The sequence below is a fragment of the Panthera pardus genome, unplaced genomic scaffold (genome assembly GCF_024362965.1).
Source record: "Panthera pardus isolate Hobbes unplaced genomic scaffold, ASM2436296v1 HiC_scaffold_21, whole genome shotgun sequence".
NCBI lineage: Eukaryota > Metazoa > Chordata > Mammalia > Carnivora > Felidae > Panthera > Panthera pardus.
Genome location: NW_026526777.1, coordinates 55,366,582 through 55,392,477, shown reverse-complemented (window position 1 = coordinate 55,392,477; position 25,896 = coordinate 55,366,582). Strand labels below are relative to the sequence as shown.

Sequence of the window (25,896 nt, the reverse complement as noted above, 5' to 3'; positions counted from 1 at the left end):
ACTGTAGCCCTAAAAAATTGAGTGAACCCCATGATTTAAAGAAAAAAAAAACTTACCAACAATCCACATTTGCCATTTAGTAATTGCTAACTACATGCCACATATGTGTATATGTACAAATATATATATACATCTATAAATGTGTATATATATATATACATAAATATACTGTAATCCTTGCAACAACTGAGCAATACAGATGGTAGTAGTGAAGTATCCCTATTTCATTAATGAAGAAACCAAGAATTAGAGAGGTTAAATGACGTGCTCAAAGCCAAACAGCTGTAAGAGACAGAACGAAGATCTGAAGTCTCTCCGTCCAGTTAACCACGTTTACTTTACAGATGAGCACGGCTACCATCTTCAAAAGACATAAAAAAGCAGCTCCTCAAAAAATTAGATATATGCCAGTTTCTGCTAAGTATCACCTGCTCAATTAAGGGATTACCTGGGTAGAATAATTGAGGCGTCATAATTTTAGTTGATATAAGAAAATGCTCGATGGGGAACCAATTTTTAGCAATTTCACTGTATTTCATGAGTGGGAGTTAGCTTGCTTGGTCCTAGCCAATATAATTTTACCTGGTAGTAATGGATCAATTTATTAAACTTGATCTTTTCCAGGATGGCACACTGTCCCAGAATCAAAGAAATACAAATTTGTGAAATCCAAGCCTTTGACCACAAAGGTCAAAAGAGAGAACGGGAGGAAGGAGCAGAGAACACCCATTTTCACTGCTGGGATATCTCAATTAAGCAGCTAGGTTTCTACAGTGTTAGGGGGCGCTACTATGAGATACCCCCCCCCCCCACTAAAATTAGGACCGAGTAAAATAAGGTAAACACAATAAAATAGAGCAGAAAACTGCAGTCACCTGGGAAAAAGTGTCTGACTCCCAGCAGAGTATCCAGGAGTGTAAGCAGTGGATTATATTTACCTTGACTAAAGGGAAAGCAGGTGCCAGGTGGCCAGGAGACTGGGCAGAGCCCAGCCCACCCAGGGAATTGGTAAGAGGGCCATTAAGTGAGTTCCTCTTTAAAAGCAGTTCCTCCCCCCAAATAAAAAAAAATTAAATAAATAAAAGCAGTTCCTCCCATTTGCCAATAGCTTCCATGGAGTGCTAGTTCAGGGAAAACATTTTTCCTTCCAAACTGCCCAAACACCTGGGACAGGACTGAAACATAGAGGAGAAGGGAAGATAAAGAAAAAGGTAGAAAAGGGGAAAAGGAAGATATTATAATGGGCAGAGAGGGAGGTGGGAGGGATGGGTAAATGGAGAAGGGAATCTATAGTTCATAACAAATGTGGGCAGAATGAGAATGACATCTAATTTGTTAGATCTTTTTTTCCTAAGAATTAAGAATCATGATTCTTGTCATCCAAGTCTATGTCACTGCATATCTATGTGATTTTGTCTAAAAAGAAAAAAAAATAGAAGTAATAGTAAGACCTAAAGATAGTGTCAGAATCAGGGAAAGATTAGGAAATCTAATTTTTAAAAAAGAGAATGGAGGTTTGGGGTGGCAGTTAATGGAAGGAAGTTGTCATTAGATAAGAGACCAGACTTTTTTTTTTAATTGAGAAGGTGAAGAACATTGTAGGGGGGAATGAGGTGACTGCCTGGCATACTAAAATATAAATATGCCCTGATTTTCTTCCTCATTCAGTCTTATGTCAAAGTAGAAAGAAATTAATGTGTGTGCGTGTGCACATACACGTGCATATTTGTTTCTTCATTCATATATACATACATGTTTGTGGGTATTGATGTGTGCATATGTGTTTTAGTTGTGAATCTCCTTATCTTTCTCATGTTCACTGTCTCTAGTAGAAAATCAATGACAAAAGGGTAAAAGCAAAAAGGATAAATACATATACTACACCATCAGTCTCTTAATTTTGGGGAGTTGACTAAAAGCAAAGCGCTTTTTTGGAACAAAACATTGTCTTTAAAAATCAGAGAGAAATGCAAAATGTAGTTAGATTACTTAAAAAGGTTCTGATCTATTTTTTTTAATATTGCTTTCTTAGTGCAAAACAAAGGTTCTTATTAGGCCAAAGAGTGATTCAAAAAAAAAAAAAAAAGTTTCAGCAATACTGTTGCTAGAAATGTGCCCTGGGTCTTTGCATAGGCAACCATGGGAAAGAGAGTGGCCATCATCGGAGCTGGTGTCAGTGGTTTGGCCACCATCAGAAGCTGTCTGGAAGAAGGACTGGAGCCCACCTGCTTTGAGAAGAGTGAAGATATTGGGGGCTTGTGGAAATTCTCGGTGAGTGGGACATCACTGCAGCAGACCAGGAAGTGGGGTGGGAAGTGTGTGACAACACAATTCTGGAGCACAGGCCTCCAAACCAACTGCCCCACAGTTAGAATCCCTCTTAGGTTGGAATCTACAAAGCACAGCATCAGAAGCAGGTTGAAAATTTTCTTGCTTACTTCAGAAGTAAATGAGATAATGGGCTAGCTTTGAAGATCTCTGTGTACAGAATTGACCCCTGATAAACCATTAATAACTGAGCCACTCAGAAATAAAATCTGAGGGCAAATATTGGTTAGATTTATGTAATATAATCACATGAGTTCCTCACTTAAAAAACAATGACTGTTCCCATTCTTTTGTTGAGGTTACCAAAGGTCCACTTAGTGATTCAGACCACAGATTTTAAGGTTTCAGGTGCCAACTCTGGCTTTGCCAAAACCGTATAATTAATGAGACAGTTATAGGAGAACCAAGAAAAGGATGCACTGATTTGAAGTTCTTCAATATCCTTTTGTCTCTGTGCATTCATAATAAGGACTCTGCCAACAGACATGCCTCTATGCAGCCATTAAATCACTTTCTGTGTCGCCTAGCAACCATAACAGCAGGTGTGAGGGCCTTCCTGTGCCCCAGCTCCTTCACTGTCTCCAACTTAGGAACACTCACTAAGCCTACTCCATCTATCTTTCTCCTTCTCCTTCTCCTTCTCCTTCTCCTTCTCCTTCTCCTTCTCCTTCTCCTTCTCCTTCTCCTTCTCCTCCTCCTCCTCCTCCTCCTCCTCCTCCTCCTCCTCCTTCTTCTTCTTCTTCTTCTTCTTCTCCTCCTTCTCCTTCTTCTTCTTCTTCTTCTTCTTCTTCTTCTTCTTCTTCGTCTTCTTCTTCGTCTTCTTCTTCTAATAAACCACTCATATATGCAAATTTAAGAAGAGCAATAACCCTTTTTAAGCTACTATTTTCTCCTCAAGTGCAAAATTAGTATTATATTTTATACCTCAATAAAAAAGTTTGCATTTAAGGAGACAGTGTCTATGACAATTCTTTAAATATTATAAGGATATGACAATTATTCTTATTAATACAGATATTTTCTGGGCTGTAAAGAATTATTGAAACTGCTTAATCTTGTATAACGTTGTGGCGCCTAATATATGTTGCTGAAATGTGCTGACAGGGCTTCAGATTAGCATACTGTTGACTCTTAGGGCTATTTTATTGAGGACTCTATATGCCAAATGCTTTTTCCCATTTAATTCAATCTTTGCAATAATGTTATAAGGTAGGTATGAGTTTTTCCCTTTTATAAATGAATCTGAAGCTAAAAAAAAGGAAAGAAAAGAAAGGAAATGGCAAATGGCTGGTAAATGGCAAAGACAAGATCCTGATTCAAGCTGGCTGTCTCTCCAGCCTGAGTGCTTAACCCCTCGGTAAACTGCGTGGCACAATTGCAGCATGTGGCCTATTGATCTGGCAGGATTTCTACAGGAATCTTAACCAATCCTTGTATTCCAACTTACTTTGCAAAACATCGCTAAAGAGAGACACTGATGATACAGCCTTTGAGAGCAGCCACATCTCTTGCTGCTCAAGAAAGCCTTTACAATTTTATCCTGCCATCATAGAATGATAAACTACTCAGCTGCAAACATATGTTTCTCTTCAAGAAAAAGATGAAAATAACATTTAAAAAATTTTTAAAAAAAAAGGGGGGCACCTGGGTGGCTCAGTCGGTTAAGCATCCGACTTCGGCTCAGGTCATGATCTCACGGTTTGTGGGTTCAAGCCCCACATCTGGCTCTGTGCTGACAGCTCAGAGCCTGGAACCTATTTCAGATTCTGTGTCTCCCTCTCTCTCTGCCCCTCCCCTACTCACGCTCTGTCTCCCTCTGTCTCAAAAATAAATAAACATTAAAAGAAATTTTTTTTAAAAAAAGAAAAAGATGAAAACCCCAGAGGGTGACACTGCAGGCCCAGAGGTTGGAATCTTGAAACATAGAGGGTTATTCCCAGGTCTTGAAACCCAATAACATTGACCCTACTGGACTTCAAAATTGGAACTGGTAACTCCTTTCCTCCTCCCATTCTCTCCTTTTTGGAATGGGAACATCTATAACTGGTACCCAATGCCTGTTTCACTGCTGTACGTTAGTAGAAGAGAACTTGTTTTCTAGTTCACAGGTCCACAGAGGGAAAGGCATTTTGCAGATGGATCATACCCGGAGTCTCATCCATATCTGATTGAGATAATTTAGATGATGCGATTTGGGACTTTTGAGCTGATGATATATAGATAAGATTCAGGACTTGATTTAGTGCTGCAATGGATTGAGACTTTGGGGTGATGAGATGGGGTGAATGAATTTTGCATGTAGGATATATATGAATCTTTATGGGCCAGTGGACTGTGGTAGGCTGAACAAGTGAACAATGGTGCCCCCAAAGACACCAGATCCTAATCCCTGGAACTTGCAAATGTCCCTAATAAGGAAAACTAAGATATGATTAAGTTAAGAATCTTGAGATGGTGATATTATTCTGGATTATCTGGGTGAGCTGAAAATGCCATAACATATATGCTGATAAGGGAGAAGCAGAGGAGATTTGACACCCAGAGACAGAAGGGAAAAGGTAATGTGATCACCTTGGCAGAAAGAGAGCTTTCAAGATGTTATGCTGTGACTTCCACCTTCAAGATGGAGGAAGGGGCCATTAGCCAAGGAATTCAGGTGGCCTCTAGGCCCTGAAAAGGCCAAGGAAGGCTGGCATCTGCCAGAAGCTGGAAGGGGCAAGGAATGAGTCCTCCCCTAGAGCCCCTGGAATGAACACAGCCCTCTGGATACCTTGATTTCAGCCCAGTGATACTGATTTCTGACTCCTGGCCTTTAGAATTGTGAGAGAATAGATTCCTGCTATTGTAAGCCATCGAGTTTGTGGTAATTTATAACAGTACACAGGAAACTAATACATTGGTTATTCAGAGTTCCCTGATTACCTCTGTGAGAGGGCCCACATTGCAGATGACAGCATCACTTACCAGGTTTCTCAAATACCACTAAAAGCCTTGCAGCTGTATGCCTTGAACTCATATTATGGAATTATGTCATAAAGTCATTTTAATTTTGTATTTTCATTACCTTTAATTTCTAAAGTCAGCATTATATATTCTCTCAGCATTTTGTCTTCCTTTGAGAGGTATCCAAACGTTTGTTAAGTGTGAAAAAATCATGGTACAGATCAAACTTTTGTAGCTGTTTCCTGGATCACTTCCCTAGGTCCTTCTCTCAAGCCAGAGTAACGTCTTTCCCTCACCTGTTTTGATCACTGAGAGAATTAAGCACTTTAGGACGAGGCCACAGGTCTAGGGGAAATCTCTTTCTGTCTCAGGAGATACCCAAACAATACATCAGTAAATTGTCTGGATTTGGACCTGAGGTTTCATGAATAAAGGCTCTTTTTTTCTGGTCACACAACCCTTTGTTCACTTCCCCTGAATTTATTCTACTCTGGATCATTTTTTTTTAATGTTTAGTCTCTCCTTGTGTTGAGACTACCCAGCTTTCTAACCTCACCAAAAGCTACAAATCACAAAATTACTAGACAAAAATCAATCATTTTTATATATTTTAGAGTTAGCAAACTGGCTGCTTTTATACTGCAGCTGATCTATTTTATTTTAGCTATACAGTTTTTAAGATTTTAATCTAATATTTTACATAAAAATCTAGAAATCTGTCTTCTTTTGAAAAATCAGAAAATCAGGCAACACTGGATCTTCCCTTACTCATAGTAATAACTGGCCTCTTTTAGCCTAAATTTAAATTCTCTGTTTCACCATATTCATTTTTGCCCATTTCACTCATCTCTTGTAACTTCCTCTACACCTATAAAATTTGTCATGGCTTGATGCTATGTACAAACAGCAATCCTTTAAATTATGTGTAACAAAAGTCACCCCCATTTACAAAATTTTTCATCTCCTTCTTCATATAGTTTCATGATCCTTTTTGTTTAAGCAAACTTTCATGTGTATACTGTTATAATGGAAACATTGGTCATTGATGAGCCACTTAGTGGATTCTGATTACATTTTCTTTCTTGAACACTTTTTGTTTTCACTGGAGTTAATAATCACCTGTATCCCTTGTTTAATTTTACAAATACTGTCTCTAATTCATCGCCCACACTCTCCCACAGAATTATGATTCTCCTTCCAGTATGTTTAAACATATCAGCGAGTCCATCAGCTTAATTCTTCTCTCAACTATCAAGGATAGTTCTTCTGGCCATCTTCTTTCCCTCATCAAGGCCACCTTGCCATTACCTGGGCAACCCTGTTTCCCTTGTTGTGCTACTATTTAATTTATTCTCTCCTTTTAGTAGAGTACATCCTCCAGTAGTTCTCTGAGAAATCATACATGTGAAATAAAAGACTACCTTGAATGTCTTATAATATCATTATTAGACCTGGGTTCCCATTTGATTTGACCAAGGCTTAGCTTTTGGCTTTCTTAGGTTTCTTAAGTCAGTTGTCATCATTCATCTACGTTGTACCTTCCAAGATGTGATTGCTGGGTTTTGTTTGTTCTTAATTTTCTCTCTCTCTCTCTCTCTCTCTCTCTCTCTCTCTCTTTCCACCCCCCGCCCCCCCACCATGAGTTCAGACCTCTGATACTTCTACAGTCCTTTTAGTAAAGTTTTGGGTGAAAGAAAAGTTAAATGTATCTACATAATCTGTCGTGTTTCATCAGAAGCTTGAATTACTTTTGTAATAAGAAAAGAACAAATCTACTTCCATAAATAAGCAGGGTTTGGCTCGTTGTTGACCACTCCCTCAAAAAAAACCCTAGTATATTTAAATATGCAATTATTGACTCTGGAGCCATAAGAACTCTGGAAAGTTCTCATGAACTTTCTACCTGATCACCTTAAAATAATCAGTCTGTAAACATGAGCTCTGAGATGCACTTTATAACACTGAGTGGGAACAGTAAGATATCCATCATTAAGTTTAAAAAAAAAAAAGAGCAAGTCACAAATCACGTATTTAATTGATGTTGCAACTTCTTTCTCAGTAATCGGGGCTTTGGGGGAACCTAAGAAAAACTGAAGACCAACCAGCTAAACATTTCCAGGAAGACTGATTATCTCGGGGCAGCCAAAGTTGCAAAAGCACCCCCAGCCTGTCTCAAAGGTTTGCATTATTTTTATTCTATGAAACTCCTCCCTTAGTGTGACGTTACCTAATGTTTCCCAACATTGGCTTGCTCCAGTACCTCACCTTTACCCTTGTATTAGCTTTCTATTGCTGTGTAATAAATTACTGCAAACTCGTCAACTCAAAACAACACCCATTTATTATCCTCAATGATGTAGGTCAGAAGCACAGTATGCTGGATTCTCAGCTTAAGGTTTCACAAGGCCAAAAGCAAGGTGTTGACTCGGCTGGGCTCTTATCTAGAGGCACTGGAAAAGAACCTGCTTCCAAGTCCATACACGCTTGTGACTGAACTCAGGTTCGTGCTGATGTTAAGCGAAGGTCTTTGTTTCCTTGCTGGCTACGAATTGGGGATTCCTCTCAGCCCCTAAAGGCTCTCAGGCTCTTTGGTATGTGGCTACTTCCATCTTCAAAGGCAAGAACAGCAAGCTGAATTCTTTTCATGATCTGAACTGGCTTCTGCTACCAGCCAAATAAAATGTTCTGCTTTTAAAGAGATTGTGTGTTTAGATGAAGCCCGCATGACAACATAGTCAATGGGAGTGATAAGATATTTATAGGTGTCACCCACACTCAAAGAGGAGAGGACTACACAGGAATGAGGGACAATGAAGGTCATTCTTAAAATTCTGCCTACCACATGACTTAGAAGTTGAGGGAACAATCGTAAGACTGTTGAGTGAAGCATATCACCAACCCTAAAACCCTTGCTCTGTCCTAGAAGATCTTCTCTCATCTTGGGAGTTTTTGATATTTTGCATGTTTTATCCATAAGCACTAGTGGAGGTTATTAATGTTCGTTAATAGCCTAGACCGTAAGCATTAACTAGACTATTAATGCTCAGGTTACTTTTTTATATCTAGCATAAATAGGACAACAAACAAATATCCAAAATTTCATAGGGAGAAGCATAAAAGCATTCCAAGACAAAAGGAGTACCCCAAGTTTTCATAGCTCAATCTCCAGGTCTCTTTTGGATCATACTCAGTCTTTCAGATCACCCAAAACCTCTGGCTTTTTCCAAGATTGGATCTGGACTTATGGAGAAAAAGGACTTATGTGACTTGGGGCGGAGGAAAGCCAAACTTTCTCAAATTCAAACACAGGTCCTGGGACTGTTCTCTGGCCCTTCTAGTCTCTTTGTGTTCCTGTTTTGCTTGGTTATCATTCATGCTTATCCTTTAGGAATCTTAAATTGAACACAGTAGTTAATGAACTTGGTGACTGGCCTCTCGTAGCTTAGTCAGGCCAGTGGCCCTCCTTGCTGATTAAACCCCACTTGCCTATTATGAGCACATCAGATGATCCTCCCTGAGGTCCAGTCTTCCCATTGAGTTCCTGACCCAAAGGGTCCACTCTATAGCTGTCTACTCATATTCCACTTAGCCCCCTCCATGGCAACTCTCTGGTAGACTATCTGCTAAGAGTCTCAGATAAATTCTGCATCTCTTTGGGAGCAAGTGGGAACTCCTATGTTCTGTTCAAACTGAATGGGCTTAAGAGCACTAAATTAAGATCCTACCTCTTCCTAATCACTGCTACTTAACTACTGTGTCAACCTCCCCTTATCAGATTGGTGCAGGCAGAGCCTTTAAACTAAGTGAAATCTCACCAAAATTTCAAATGTGAAAACAAAAGCCACTCTGCCCTCAGTGTTCCCCTCAATTTTATCTGAGGTATATTAATCTTGGAATTTCAGCCCACAGAATAAACTTTAAGACCTAGGTGATTTACATCAACCTCTTTCCTGCCTCTATTCTCTTTTCTTCTACACAATCCTCCAAATATCACCCTTCCGTTTTTTTTAAACCACTGTTTTTCAAACTGGAAACTATGACCCGTTGGTGTGGTATGAAATAAAGATGAATCAAACTACATTTCTAAGTGGAATGACTAGAAAATATCAGAATGCAATTCAAGTAGTTGGATATGATTTATTCATAAAATGTTTGGGTGTGTGTGTGTGTGCTGTGTTGCAATATAAAATATATTACTAATTACAGGTTGTGGTTAAAAACATTTGAAAACACTATTATAAACATAACCTAAGTTTTCTATGCCCTATGTACATGAGAAAATATTATGATCTAATTAACCAGAACTATCTCATGAAATGTTAAAGTGATATGTATTTTGATATGCATAGTTCTGTGGCATTAAGTTTTTGCACATTGTTGTACGATCATACCATCACCCATGTTCAGAACTTTTTTTAATCTTCCCAAACTAAAACTCTGTACCAGTTAAACAATCACTCCCCATTCTTCCTTCTTCCCAGCCCCAGGCAACCATTATTCTTTCTGTCTTTATGAATTTGATAACTCTGGATATCTCATATAAGTGGAATCATACAGTATTTATCCTTTTGTGACTGACTCATTTCACTTAGCATAATGTCCTCAAAGTTAATGCATATCATAATGTATCAGAAATTCTCCTTCTTTGATTCTAGTTATATATTCCTAAAAAGACATAATTAAATTTAAAATTTGTTTCCCTTAGAAAAGATGTTAAGAAATATATATTCTCCACATTCTAAGTTCCTTTGATTGATGTCAAATTGTTTAAATAAAGTTAATTTATTCCTCATCTTCCTGAATTTACTTGTGGGTAAAGGTGACTTAAAGGAGTGATAATTATTTGGAACTGGCCATGACCATGGTAAGTGTACCTATTTACAAACTCTCTTTCATTTGAAACTATACATTTACAGGACCATGCAGAGGAAGGCAGGGCCAGTATTTACCAGTCTGTCTTTTCCAACTCTTCCAAAGAGATGATGTGTTTCCCAGACTTCCCATATCCCGATCACTTCCCTAACTTTATGCACAACAACAAGATCCAGGAATATATCACTGTATTTGCCAAGGAAAAGGACCTCCTGAAATACATACAATTTAAGGTAAGATGCTATCAAAAGATTAGATCGGGGCATAACTGTGAGGAATTCTATATTTATTTTCAGATTCTTACTTGTTCTTTTCAGTATCTTTCTTAGATGTCAACATTTTTTAAAAAAATTTTATTTATTTTTGAGAGAGAGAAAGACAGAGCATGAGCAGGGGAGGGGCAGAGAGAGAGGGAGACACAGAATCTGAAGCAGACTCCAGGCTCCGAGCTGTCAGCACAGAGCCTGATGCAGGACTCGAACTCACCATGAGATCATGACCATCTCAAACCATGAGATCATGACCTGAGCTGAAGTCAGACTCTTAACCTACTGAGCCATGCAGGTGCCCCTTGGTTGTCAACATTTTTAAGAGTGTGGCCTCCCTGACCCCAGATTTAGAGAATACATTGGAAATTTACAAAATACCACATACCACATTTAGACTAAAATGCCATTAACTTAGATATCAATAAAGGGAAACATAAATGTAAAATAGCCGTGAATTTATAAATGAAAAACTCCTTTTTTTTCTAAACAATTTATGGGTCAAAGAAGAAATTAAAATAGAAATTTTAAGATATTTAGATCTGAATGATAACTTAAATTCTACATACCAACACTGTGGAAAGCGTAGAGACCAAAACTTTAATGAAAATTATAAGCTTAAATGATTATATTAGAAAATAAGAAAGTTGAAAAACTAACAAGATAAAGAAATTAGGAAAATAAAAACAGAATAAGCCCAAAAGGACATAGAATGAGCAAGGTAGTAAAGAGAACTTAATGAAATTTTAAAAACATCTTATGATGATTGAAAATTCATCCTTCGAAAAGCCAAAAAAACAAACAAAATAAACAAACAAAAACAAATAGCTGACAGTTTGAGGAAAAAGGAACAAAGATACAAACAAATAATATTAGAAACAAAAACAATGGATAAAACTGATGCAGATGAAAAAAATATATAACAAGAAAACTATAAAAGCATTGCCAAATAATGTTTAAATTGGTTAAATTTTAAAATCTTTTTTATTTTAAACTTTCCAAAACTCACATAAAAAGAAGTAGAAAGTCTGAATAGTCCTTGGTAACTTAGAGTTCTTTTGACTCAGAAACTAAAATTTTACCCATTAAAAAAATATTCTATAGGTAGTTCCAAATTTACAATGAACAAACTATTTCAATATTTTATAAACTCTTCCAGAGACTAAAAAATAAAGTATGACTTCCAAACTTATCCCATGACATTATAACCATGACATCAAAAGCAGACAAGATTAATAGGAAATAGGAAAATTATAGGCATAGCTCCCCATGAAAATTGGTGGGAAAAAAAAAACCTTCAAAAATGAATTCAGCAAAATATTCTTAAAAATTAACTATCTTCATTGAGATAAGTTTGGGCTAAGGATACAGAGAATTTTAATATCATGCAACATAAACATGTAACTCAGTATAAAACCCTGTTACAGGAAGAAAACCATACATTTACCAAATTCTGAAAAGTAAAATTTAACATCTATTTCTACATAAAAGAAAGAAAAAGAGAAAAGCAAAGAAAAAAAGTTTCACCAGATTAAGATTAGAAAGGAATTTTCTTGACCCATGGAAACATACAAACATCTTAAATCTGCACTGTTCAGTATAGTAATCACTAGCCCAAAATTGAGATGTACTAGAAGCATAAAATAACACCCTGGATATCAAAGTCTTATTATGAAAAAGAATATAATATACCTATTAACAATGTTTATGTAGGTTACTTATTAAAACAACAAAACATCAGATAGATTGGATTAAATTATACATTTTTTTCTATTTTAATGTGACTACTAGAAAATGTTTAATTACATAAGTTGTTCGTGTCATATTGCTACTGGACAGTGCTGTGCTAAAGAGTGCAGAGTTGGAATCATTGCCTTTAAAATCCAGAAGAAAACAAGGATTCTTATTATTACTACTTCTTTTCAATAGTCTTAAGAAATTTAAGAAACAGTACAGCAAGTAAAGAAAAATAAGTAAAAGGAATGACAACTAGAAAAAATCGGCATTCATCACAGATGATATGACTTTCTATATGGAAAACCCAAAAGAATCTAGAGATGAATTACTAGGTTTAATAGCAATTAATATAATAATATTGGGCAAAGTGGTAATATATAAGATCAATATATACAGATCAGTTGCATTTCTGTAAACCAGCTGCAACAAACAGAAGATATAACCCAAAAAGGAACCATAAATAAATTCATAATCCCAGAGTTATTCTAAACAAATGATATGCAAGACCTCATGAATTTATAAGTGCTTGTTTTGTTATATTTCATAAATAACAAAGATATTATACAGATATGTGTAGACATATTGTTTATTTTTTTAATTTTTTTTAATTTTTTTTTAATATATGAAATTTATTGTCAAATTGGTTTCCATACAACACCCAGTGCTCATCCCAAAAGGTGCCCTCAATACCCATCACCCACCTTCCCCTGCTGAAAGGACGGATAGACATATTGTTTAATATGAATGAGATGCTATACATAATAAAGTTGATAAGAACAATTCAACTCTTGATCTCAGGGTCATGAATTCTAGCCCCACAGTGGATGTGGAGCTGACTTTAAAAAAAAGAAAGAAAAAAGAACAATTCATATCAAACAGAGATTCTCTTTCCAATGTAACCAGAAGAATTGAAAAAAAAATTTGAAGAGGAAACATACCAACCAACAGGCAGCCATTCAGCTGTGAATAAATATTTATTGATAATCTAATCATGTGTGACTCAATGTATGGGCCAAATAGCATTAAGATCACCTGGGAACTTGTCAGAACATCAAATTTTCATGTCCTGTGCCAGACCTACTAATTCAGAATACCTAGGAATGTGGCCCAGGAGTCTGTTCTTCGACAAGCTTTCCAGGTAATGCTTGTGCACACTAAAATTGAGAACTTATGCTATGAATATAGACAGTATCTTTCACTCCAAGACAACAATGATATTAAAAAATAAAATGGGAGAGGTATATTAGGAGGTAGTTGTTACTACAAACACTATCATCCTGGGGCGCCTGGGTGGCTCAGTCGGTTAAGCGTCCGACTTCAGCTCAGGTCACGATCTCGCGGTCTGTGAGTTTGAGCCCCGCGTCGGGCTCTGGGCTGATGGCTCAGAGCCTGGAGCCTGCTTCTGATTCTGTGTCTCCCTCTCTCTCTGCCTCTCCCCCATTCATGCTCTGTCTCTCTCTGTCTCAAAAATAAATAAAAAACGTTAAAAAAAATTTAAAAAAACAAAAAAACAAAAAACTATCATCCACTAGATTACTCAGTATGTGTGGTACATGCCAGTTGTAAGCTGTGATTAAATTCACATCATATCTCCAAGAGGGGAGTCACTCTGGTCTGCAGAACATATTGGTTATGCACAAGAAGCCATGTGAGGACAAAAATATGTATTTACCATTTCATGTTTGATTTTCTTGAATTTTAAATTCATAATATGTACCTTAAGAATGAATTAAGTATTTTTCCTAATCCAATGTTAACAATTTTTTTCCATACTATTCTATCAAGTTGGTGCCAAATCTAACTGTTAGCATAGAAAAGAAGTCTGTCTTTCTCTATTTCTTTTAGACACTCGTATCTAGTGTAAATAAACGTCCTGATTTCTCAGTCACTGGCCAATGGGATGTTACCACTGAAAGGGATGGTAAAAAAGAATCCACTATCTTTGATGCTGTATTAATTTGTTCTGGACACCACGTGTACCCCAACCTACCAAAAGAGTCCTTTCCAGGTAAGGGTGAAATTTAGGCTGCCATCTATACATTTGGCACGAATGACTATCTTGATCATGTTTTTTAAATATATATATATATATATATATACATATATATGTATATATATACATATATATATGTATATATATATATATATACACACATATAGTACATATGTATATAGTATATAGTATATATATATATATATATATATATATATATATATATGATTAAATTAACATATGCTTCTATTATATGTAATATTCCTGGAGTGTTAAAGTTCCATATCATTCTGACTGCATTCACCTACAAGCCTTTTATAGCGGATTTTTAAATGAAAACCAAATGACTCATATGTTTCCCACTTTTCACTCAGGACTAAAACTTTTTAAAGGCAAATGCTTCCACAGCCGGGAATATAAGGAACCAGGAATATTCAAGGGGAAGCGAGTCCTGGTGATTGGCCTGGGAAACTCGGGCTGTGATATTGCCACAGAACTCAGCCGCACAGCTAAACAGGTACTGTTTCTCAGGTACTCGGGGAACTATCTTTAAAGGAACATAAATAGTTACCACTGGAAAGACATGTTAGGAAACCGGGGGCGGGGGAAGCAGCAGGGCACAGGGCTCTTGACAGGAAGACTAAGTAGTGTTTCTTTTATCTCAGCTTCCCTCCACAATAGGTGAGGTTTTCAATAGTTTGGTCTGACAAAGGCAGATTATCAGCAGGGAGTGAGGTCATTCAACAGTCTTCTTCAGGACGTTTGGTGTCTAACAGGTGTCTAATCAATTCCTCCAAAGCTAGTGTGGATGTAGGGTTAAGGTCATGACTCTGATACTCTTGGGTCAAGTCCTTCAATCCCTCCAAGTGTCAGTTTTCTCATAAAGATAAATAAAACATAAAAAGAGAATCTACTTTGCGATTTTGGTAAGGAGTCAAAGCATTTAATTCTTTAAAAGTGTTTATTTTTGAAAGAGAGACAGAGTGCCAGTGGGGGCAGGGGCAGAGAGAGGGAGACACAGAATTTGAAGCAGACTCCAGACTCTGAGCTGTCAGCACAGAGCCCGAGGCGGGGCTCCAACCCATGAACAGTGAGATCATGACCTGAGCGAAGTCAGATGCCTGACTGCCTGAGCCACCCAAGCGCCGCAGGAGTTAAAGCATTTAAACATGATTTCAGCAATACCGAGTTCTATAGTCATTCATGCATACAGTCATCCCCATAGTTATTTGTTGAGGGCCTACTATGTGCCTCGACAAATGCTTAACCAAGCACTGGCTTGGGTGCTGGAGAGAAAGTGGTGAACAAAACAGGCATGACACCCACCCCAGAACTGAGTCTAGGGTGGAAAACAGACATTAAAGAAGTAAATGCACAAATAATTTGAAAATTGTGAAAAGTGCTAGTAAAGAAAGAAAAAGCATGCTGTAAGAGTGGATAATCAGGGTGAGCTGCCTCAGACAAGAGTGGAAAGGCTCTTTTCAGCTGATGACATTGAAGCTGAGGACTAAAAGTTGAGGAAGGGGCTCAGTGTCAGAAGAGGACTCCAGGAACAGAAGACCAGGGGGGAGGGGAAGGGGAAAAAAAAAGAAAGTTACAGAGAGGGAAGGAGGCAAACCATAAGAGACCCTTAAATAGTGAGAACAAACTGAGGGTTGATGGGGGGTGGGAGGGAGGGGAGGTGGGTGATGGGCATTGAGGAGGGCACCTGTTGGGATGAGCACTGGGTGTTGTATGGAAACCAATCTGACAATAAATTTCACATAAAAAAAAAAAAAGAAGAGGATTCCAGGAAGAAGGTCTTGAAGCAGGAAGAAGCTTAGAGTCTCAAGAAACTGAGGAAAGACCCTTTGCTGCAGCTCAGTGGGTCTGGAAAAGAATGGTAGGAGGAGAGGTTGGAGAGGAGATGGAGTAGAGGTGATACAGGGTCCATAAGGTCACGGGAAGGAGTTTGAACAAACATTGCCTACTAGCCTTGAAAGATTCTAGAAGCCCACAGACAGGAATCTTTTTCTTTTTCTTTTAAATGTTTATTTATTTTTGGCAGAGAGGGAGAGACAGAGCATGAGCGGGGGAGGGGCAGAGAGAGAGGGAGACACAGAATCCGAAGCAGGCTCCAGGCTCTGAGCTGTCAGCACAGAGCCTGACGCGGGGCTCGAACTCACAGACTGCGAGATCATGACCTGAGCCAAGGTCGGACACTCAACCACCGAGCCACCCAGGCACCCCCACAGACAGGAATCTTCTCTCTAGATGCTATGCCTACTGATGTGATAGCATCCTCAACATAAGTCTATTTTAAATGATGGTATTGCCATGAGTGAAGCAAGGAGGTCATGACAGGATAAATGGCATAAAAATATACTCCTATTTGCCTGCTCATACTAGACAGCATAGAGACACAGAGAAGACAACTTTGTGTCCCCTCTCCTCCAAGAACTTCAAATGTGCTTGCGAAAATAATACCTCCATAGGATATAAATTAAACATAACCTCAAGAGTTAAGTGGAAAGCCTAACAACCTAACAACAGCACAAGAGGCCACCAGGACAAAGGCTGCCCCCGGTGATTCAGGAACTAACCGCTCTGATCATGGAACTGGAGGCCTCACCAAGTGGGCAGATCTGCACCAGTCCTAGAAGGATATTTATGAGTCATATGGTTGATGAGGTAGCAAAGGGAGTTCTTGCAGGGCGCCTGGGTGGCTCGGTCAGTTAAGCAGCCAACTCTTAATTTCGGCTCAGGTCACGATCTCATGGTTCATGAGATCAAGCCGCCCGTAGGGTTCTGCGCTGACAGGGAGGAGCCTGCTTGGGATTCTCTCTCTCTGCCCCTCCGCCACTCACACTCTGTCTCTGTCTCTGTCTCTCTCTCAAAAATGAACACACATTTAAAAAAAATTTTTTTACGCATTGGATGCTTAACCAACGGAGCCACCCAGGTGCCCCGATAAAAAAAATTCTGCAAAAATGCCTGAAAAACTATACCATTAGGGATGATCGTGACAGAAGGGGAGGAAAGGAATGCATCCTCCATGTCAGGCAATGGTGGTCGTACTGCATGGCTAGCACACTGCATCGGCTCTCCCACAGATTTGATGTGGTGGGTACCTATTATCTCCATCTTACGAATAAGGTAACTGAATATTAGAGAAGTTAAAGGAATTTGCCACAAATCACATTAGTAGTAAGTAGGAGAGCCAAGATTTGAGCCTATGGTTTTCAGATGCCAGATGTCTTTCTTCCCTTCTTTCAGGATGGGGAAAGGCATTTTAAGTCAAAATGCCTATTCGGGGGTCATAATTGCTTGGTTGTAGACAATGGTTACCAGCTAAGCACTAGAGGAAATGGGATGAGAATTTAGGTATTGGGCACCTCCATCAAAGGAGATGACAGGGTGGTTGGTCCTGAGATGTAGACAAGACGCAGGAAATTTACTTGGGAGATGAGAGAGCCAAAGGAAGGATGCTTCCCTTTACACTACTCCAAAGCTACACTTCTGACTTGTCCCCAGTTGGGATGAGAGACCAGGTATCAAACAGTCACTGAAGGCAAGAAATACAGAAAGGGCATAAGACTTTGGGTGAGGCCCTCTTTTCAACCAAAGCAATTCTCAAAGAGGGCTGACAGCCGAAAGCCATGAGACAACACTCACACTAGCTGCTGTGACAACTCCCCAACTCCCCTCAGACCCGAGGGACACACCACAATACCCACTACAAACAGTCACTGCTCTAATGGTTAAAAATTGCTGTTTTTTTAAGGTCATCATCAGTTCCAGAAGTGGCTCCTGGGTGATAAGCCGGGTCTGGGATGATGGTTATCCATGGGACATGGTGTTTGTCAATCGATTTGAAACCTTCCTCAAGAACAACTTGCCAAAAGCCATCTCTGACTGGTGGTACAAGAAGAAAATGAATGCAAAATTCAAGCACGAGAACTATGGTTTGATGCCTTTAAATGGGTAAAGCAGAGTTAAATATGATATGCCTGTTACTTGCATTTCAGTGTCAACAATTCACAATGTGTGTTGTTGTAACTCCCAAACCAACCAAAATAATATTAGTGAAGCAATCATGTCTCACATTTCAGAGGATGAAGAACTGCAAACATTTGGAGTTATTTCCCATTTCACAATCCTCCCTCCCATATTTGCACAGCTGGAAAGTTATACACGTCCCTAGAGTCCCTAGAGAATTAGTCCCTAGAGTAACGATAATATTTGACATGTTTTAAGCACTTAATGCAGCCCAGCAAGGCTCTCACGTGCATTATCTCATTTTATCCTCACAACAATTACTACATCTCTATTATAATGCCCATTTTAAAGATGAGAAACTGAGGTTCAATGTAGTTACTAACTTTGCCAAAGTCCCATAGGCAGAAGGCAGAAGCAGTATTCAAAATGAGCCCAGATCTGCTGACTCCAGAGCTTCTCGCTCTCAGCCACCTTGCTCTCCTGCCTCTCACTTCATGGAAAAGTTCAGTTAAGCAAAGCAAGGCTTTCCCTGTGCTGCACTCTCATCACCCACCCTTAACAGAGTCCTCCCACTGCAATGTGGTCACAATGTCTGCTTCTTCAGCCTCCTCCTCACTCTTCCCTATCATATCCCCCTAGATATAACCCTCAGGCACATAAGAAATTACCTTGACATGGAGTGAAAAATCCAAATTATAATACTGTTTACATCAAAGTTAACTTATTCAACAAATATTTATTAAGGGTTTATTGTGTGTCAGGTCCTATATTGAGCTCCGTGACTGTAGTTGTGAAAAGACACTCAAAATCCCTGTCTTCATGAGCTTACCTTCTGGCAGTGGGAAACAGACAGGAGACAGATAGCAGAAGCCCATATGCTGATGTGTACTATGAAGAAAAGAACAAAGAAGGCAGAGGTGATGGGGAGAGCTGCCAGCATTCCCAGAGGAGGCCTCACTGAGGAGGGGACTTTTAAGTAAATCCCTGAAGGAGCTGAGGAACTGAGCCAGGGGAGTGTCTGGGGGAAAGTATTCCAGAGGAAACAGTTAGGGCATTGCCTCTTCAGGGCCATGACTGCCATGTTCAACAAACTGGCGTGTTCAATGGACTTCTCTCCATGGGGAAAAGAGGATGGGGAGAGTAAGAGTAGTAGGAGATAAAACCAAAAGACATCAAAATGGCCAGATGGCATTGCACCTTGTAAGCCATTGTAAGGACACTGGCTTCTACTCTAAATGCAATGGGAAGCCATAACAAGCATCTGACAAGATCCAAGTTAATTTGAAGAAATCACTCTGGACCTGTGGTCATCATTCAGTGTATAGAGGTAGGTCAAGGAAGGAAGCAAAAAGACTAGTTAAGAAGCTATTGTCAAAAACCCAGATGACAGAGGCTGGTGGCTTAGACTAGGCTTGTTAGCAGCAAGTGCTCAGAAATGGTCAGATTTGGGATATACTTTAAAGGTAAACCCAAATAGGATTTTCTGTTAGGTTGGCTAACAGATGTGAGAACAAGAAAAGAGTTCGGAGATGTATTCCAAACTCTTGAACTGAGCAAGGATGCGAGGGTGGAGTTGACAGTTTTTATGGGATGTGGAAGACCGTGGGAGAAGCAAAGTTTAGTTTGAAACATCTCAAAATTGAAAGGCCTATGAGTCATTGTGAGTCATCATTGTAGAAGAATGTTGAGCAGGCTTGTGATACACAAGACAAGAAAGACTCAAACCATAAGTTAAAAATGCAGATTCACCAGAGTATAGATAGTACTTTAAGAAATGAAGCCAGATGACATCTCTTGAAAGGTGAATGTAGATGAAGAAGACAAAAGGTCTGAAGGCTGAGTCCTGGGGCATGTCATTGTTCAGAGAGAGGTCAGGAAGAGGAGAGTTCAGTGGGAGACACTAATAAAGAATAGCAGGTGGATAGGAAGGGACTTGAGAGAGTGATGACCTGGAAGCAAAATGAAGGCAGTGTTTCAAGAAGGAGGAAACAATCAACTGTGTCCAACGCCGCTGATAAGTTGAGTAAGATGACAAGTGACAATGGATCATTGGATCTGGCAGTTTGAGGATCTTGGTGGCCTTGACAAGAGCAGGAGGCTCATACCTCACCCTCTATTAGAAACCCGGCTAGGATCTTTGTCTTATTTCCATCTCCCAATGACCCAAGGTGGGCATAACAGTTACTGCTGCTCCAGATGAGAAAGATGAAGCAAGATAAATTAAGAAACTTTCATTTGATCAAGGTTCACAGCTAATAAGAAGTGAAGAAAAAAATCCAAATACCCCCGGACTCTGATTTAGGATCTTTCCTGACAAAGCTTTCACAGGGGATAGGGCTTGGGTGATTAATTCTGAGATCTGGAGCTCTGTGGGAGAGAAAAGATCACAGGAAATAGAGAAAGGAGTGGCAAAAGGCAACTTTTCTTAATTCACAACATTGCCTTACTTCAGTTTCGTTCTTCAGTCATATTGGTGACACTCCATGGCACAAGAAAAAAATCTTGGGTAGTTTTCTCCTTCCTTCTTAATTGATTATTAATTAATCATTATGGACCAATAAAACAAAGAGGAAATATTACCGTTCTAGTGGCTGTCTCTATTTTCCATACAGAACCCTGAGGAAAGAACCTGTGTTTAACGATGAGCTCCCAGCCTGCATTCTGTGTGGCACAGTGTCCATTAAGCCTAATGTCAAAGAATTCACAGAGACTTCGGCCATTTTTGAGGATGGGACAGTGTTTGAAGCCATCGACTGTGTCATTTTTGCAACAGGCTATGGTTATGTCTACCCCTTCTTTGATGAGTCTATCATTAAGAGCAGAAACAATGAGATCACCTTGTTTAAAGACATTTTCCCTCCATCACTGGAGAAGCCAACCCTGGGAATAATTGGTTTGGTCCAGTCCCTTGGGGCTGCCATTCCCACAGTTGACCTGCAAGCTCGCTGGGCAGTAAAAGTAGTAAAAGGTAAGTAGACAGTGGTGCCTAGGTGGCTTAATTGGTTGAGCATCCGATTCTTGATATCAGCTCAGGTCTCAGTCTCATGGTCGTGAGTTCAGCCCCCATGTTGGGCTCTGTTCTGACAGAAAGGAGCCTGCTTAGGATTCTCTCTCCCTCTCCCTCTGCCCCTACCTGGCTCATGCTCTCTCTCTCTGTCTCTGTCTCTCTCTCAAAAATAAATAAATAAACTTTTTTTTTTTAAAAAAGGTAAGTAGACAAACAAGGTCACCAATGGGGAAGATGGATGCCAATAAAAATGCCTTTGAGTCTTTGTGAAAACAATCATCCTAATAACAAGGGGAAAATTCTAGGTCCCATCTGGTTTTGAATCTATAATTCTATATTTTTAGTATTGTATTTTATAGGCAATTAAAAAATATTACATTGGATTATCATATGCAATATTACAAGATATTATTCAGGGAGTATTTTGTGATTTATAACTCCTTAAAGTGGTTGACTTTCATTAAACTTAAGAACACCGGAGCTTTTGGTCTTAAATGCATGACAATTTTATAAAATTATGATTTCAAAACTCAGTAGAATGACATTGCTTAAAAGGTTCATAAGAGATGTTTCCAAGCCAATATCCAGCCAGCTTCCAATATCCACACTCATGGAAGAAATTATGATTGCTGGAAAGGCAGTGTTTTTTTTGTTCTTTTTCCTTGCCGTGTGTCCGATAAGAACAAGCAATGGATCATTAGAAGCAGAAAGTACTAGATGTAGTAGATGACCAGTCTCTAAGGTAGGGAAATACTGAGTTCCTGTATTAAAAAAATAATAATAACAACAACAAACTTGATTGGGGTCAGGTATGGAAAGCAGTCAGCATCCTCCAGCAGAAGATACGAGGATCAGATTCCCACCAAGGTTTAAATGCAGGCGTGCGAAGATTCAAATCATAAAACCAAAAGTCCGTGGTTAAAGAAATTGAATGTGCAAAGTTTGTTTGGTCCTAGAGGTATAAAACTTCTGGAAAGAGATTTTAGCAGGCCTACTTCCTTCGAAGACCTATGTAAGGCTTCCAGTCCTACTTGACATGCTGGAATTTAAATGTTCTTTTATACAGGAGCTTGGAACCTTCCACTAGGTATACTGAGACACCTTTCATCCCCCAGGCTGTCACCCACACCATTGCAGTCATGTATATCAGTGATCTCTTTAAATCTCCTTCACTCTTTCATCCAAGGCAGAAATATGTTGCAGTGTGAATGTTGCACCAGTGAGGCAGCAGCCAGGAAGGTGATGACAAGAAATCCCACTAGGAATAAAGTAAGCTTAAGGTTCAAGGCTCAGGGAGACTGGCATTAGAGGGTAGGACACTTATTCTGTTAAGATAAATTGTAATCTGGGCTCTGAAGAAAGGAGGCAATGATCCAAGGCAAACACTCAGCCTAAGGAGAAATGAATGATAAAGCAAATAATTCAATTTGGGGGAACCCAAGTACCAGGACAGAGGGGCCAGTTACAGGCAACCCAATGATAGTAGCTGGTGGGCTACTGAGCAGAAGCTCTTCCTTCTTGATCTTCCTTCTGCCCAAGGACAGAATAGGTTCCAAGTTTTGGAACAAGGCCATACCTAAAGAGGCTGTTCAAGTGACCCTATCTGTAAGGTTTGCAGGAACAGGAAGTTAGGCAATCATGGTATGTTTCTGAGCAATCAGATCTGGGCATTCTAGTCTTGTTCAAGGTGATCCCAAAATTACCAAAGAAACCACCCTAAATTTGAAGTATCTCTGGGCTCAAAAGAATGTTTTGGTATGGGTTTCAGAGAAGTGTGCTAACTATTCCAGAATGAGCCTGAAATCCTAGAGCAGTCCCAGCTCGGATCTGGTCTCTAGGGGCTTGCCCATGTTCTTGGTGACTTGTGCATAATCCATATCCTTCGTCTCACCTAGGAACTGTTGGCTCTTCAGAGAGAAACTTGGGGCTTGACTAAATTCTACATGTTATGTGTTGGACATTCCTTTTTCTGACAAAGGAGGATAGTTTCCTATGAAGTTTTTTTTTCTTATATCTTAAAAAAGAGATGCCAATTTACCTTTGGCTATAAACTATTAGATAACATTCTTTAAAAAATACTGCTGAGAGACTAGAATATAATCCTTGAAACTGATTTTAAACATCTTCTAACTTGTTTAAACAGCAAAGATACAAAGATAAAATGCTATATGGCTCTTGGTTTTTAATTATGTGACATCTCAATTCTGAGAAGACTGGAAATGACTTGTGTATTTCTCTCAAAATGACTGCCTGTTGATTGGCTCAGGATTTTACTTTGCTAGACAATGACCCCCCCCCCCCCCAAAATGGAAATACTGATGTGATTCATAACCCATTATTAAGAAGAAAACGTTGCAGGCTGATCTTATGCCAGACTTATTTAACTATTTTCATATCTTTCCCTTTATCTTTTCTTTTGTTTTAGGAACTTGCACTTTGCCTTCTATAACAGACATGATGAATGATATTGATAAAAAAATGAGGGAAAGGCTCAAATGGTAAGAGCATCTATTGTAAAGAGGGTCTATGGTTTCCATAAAAAAAAAAAATGTGAATCCTTGGAACTACTCTAGTCTTACATGGTCCAGGGTGAGGTCATTAGCACGACAGCTATGAGCTAAATTCATCCATTCCACAAGTATTTATGGAAGATTTCCTTTGCACTTGACATGGTACTTGGTCCTAATCCATCCCTCCATGGCTCCTGCAATATAGCACAGAACGAAGACCCAGAAAGGATTAGAAATCAGAGGAGTCTGGGAGTGCATGAATGTGGGCTCCTATTTTCCAGTCTATAAATCCTGTAAGATACAGAGGATGCCCTCCAAATGGATGGCTCTAATGAACATGAGTCAGCAAATGAGAATAGTCAGGATAATTGAGCTCTAGTCCTATCTCTGTCACTAATTAGCTCAGTGGCCATGCATGAACTTCATGAGTAAGCGACAATTTCCACTTATGAACGGGGATAAAAATGCCTTTCAGTTACTGTGCAGTCTTGGGAAATGTCCAGTTGAGGTCGGTATGCAAATCTCTTGGAAAGCTACCAAAGCACAGAATAAATGAGCAAGGTCCCCTTACCAACACAAGGGATTGACATTGATTCCCTCTGATAAAAAGCTGTGAGGCATTTTCCCCTGTTCTTGTTCCTGTGAGACATCCTACATAGAGCTTCAGTATCCACAGTCCTGTTTCCTCTCCCACCTCTAGGTTTGGCACCAGCAACACCATGCAGACAGATTATATTAATTACATGGATGAGCTTGCCTCCTTCATTGGGGCAAAGCCCAACATCCCGTGGCTGTTTCTCACAGATCCCAAATTGGCTGTGGAGGTTTTCTTTGGCCCTTGCAGCCCATACCAGTTTAGGCTGGTGGGCCCAGGGAAGTGGCCAGGAGCCAGGAAGGCCATCCTGACCCAGTGGGACCGGACCCTGAAACCCATGAAGACAAGAGCGGTTGGAACTCCCCTGAAGCCTTGCTTGCTTTGCCGTTGGGTCAGGCTTCTTGCTCTTCCCATTCTGGTTGTTGCTATTTTCCTGGCTTGGATCCAATGATCATTCTCCCCAAGATGTTGAAAGTTACTGAGAATACCTGGGGCGGGGTGGAGGGGGGGGACTTTTCTATTTAAAAATTAAGAATTTCACACCTCCTACTTCCCTATTCAGCAGGCATTAGTCAGTAAAGCATTACTATTTCTAGGCTTTTAAATAAGCCTCTTTAAGAATCATGCCATGACCTAAAGAGAGCATTAATCATTTCTTTTTAGGTTCCACTAACATTTCATAATCAGAACTGTGGTCTTCATCTCTAACCTCAATTGTCTCCTGAAACATTTTGACATAGTTCCTCTCCTCCTTTACACAAGGTTTAAAATACATACTTCAAATCTAAACAAAAAGCAAATTCAGCAGAGTAGTTGTAATATTCTCAGGCCATCTCTACAAACCATTTGCAGGAGGCTCAAGAAGGGAATTTGGCTATTAATTCTATTTTTGTGTTATGCCAGATCCTCTAGGCAATATGTCCTGTTCCTGGGCCTCCATAGCATGGATACCTGGTTTATAATGAAAATTAACAAGAAGTAATTCATCATATTTATATTCTCAACAAGGACACAAACATAGCAGCAAAATAATACCAACAAGGAGTAGAACACCAAATATACCGTTAGCTGAATGAAAAGTCTTCAAATATTTAGCCAAAGTCATGACAAAAATTTAATACTGCCTTTATAACATGAGCTTCTGGAGTATCAGCATAAATCTAAAGTTTTGCTTTTTAGGGGCATCTGGGTGGCTTAGTTGGTTAAGCATATGACTTCAGCTCAGGTCATGATTTCATGGTTTGTGAGTTCGAGCCCTGCTTCGGGCTGTGTGCTGACAGCTGGGAGCCTGGAGCCTGCTTTGGATTCTGTGTCCCCCTCTCTCTCTGCCCCTCCCCCACTCATGCTTTTTCTCTCAAAAATAAATAACTAAATGTTAAAGTTTTATTTTTAAAAGTATTATTAGATTTCATAGTTAAAATTTTAATAGTTAAAAGTTTTAAGTTTGACATTATAGAGTAGATAAAATAATCTGGCAGTGTCGTCAGTTACCAGAGGCCTCTATAGGTGGTTACACCACCTATTTCTTACTACACGTTCACTTCTGAGGCCAGTGGAATGGCAAGATAGTAGATATATGTTAGATAGATAGATGATAGATAGATAGATAGATAGATAGATAGATAGATAGATTATACATTATAGATTATAGATAGATTATAGATTAG

General features: G+C 39.2%; 1 protein-coding gene across 2 annotated transcripts; it reads left to right on the top strand.

The window, feature by feature from the left end:
* Positions 1 to 1,106: 1,106 nt before the first annotated feature.
* On the top strand, positions 1,107 to 25,875 carry FMO3 (flavin containing dimethylaniline monoxygenase 3). Of its 2 annotated transcripts, none has more exons than XM_053909301.1 (9): positions 1,107 to 1,211; positions 2,134 to 2,271; positions 10,188 to 10,376; positions 13,992 to 14,154; positions 14,514 to 14,656; positions 17,903 to 18,102; positions 20,730 to 21,085; positions 23,550 to 23,622; positions 24,335 to 25,874. In XM_053909301.1, exons 2-9 carry the CDS (start codon positions 2,140 to 2,142, stop codon positions 24,678 to 24,680), a joined length of 1,602 nt encoding a protein of 533 aa, XP_053765276.1. In that variant the 5' UTR covers positions 1,107 to 1,211; positions 2,134 to 2,139; the 3' UTR covers positions 24,681 to 25,874. The 2 variants fall into 2 exon arrangements, with proteins under 2 accessions (XP_053765276.1, XP_053765277.1); XM_053909302.1 differs by lacking the exon at positions 1,107 to 1,211 and adding an exon at positions 7,331 to 7,449 and having other exon boundaries at positions 2,155 to 2,271; positions 24,335 to 25,875.
* Positions 25,876 to 25,896: the final 21 nt, after the last annotated feature.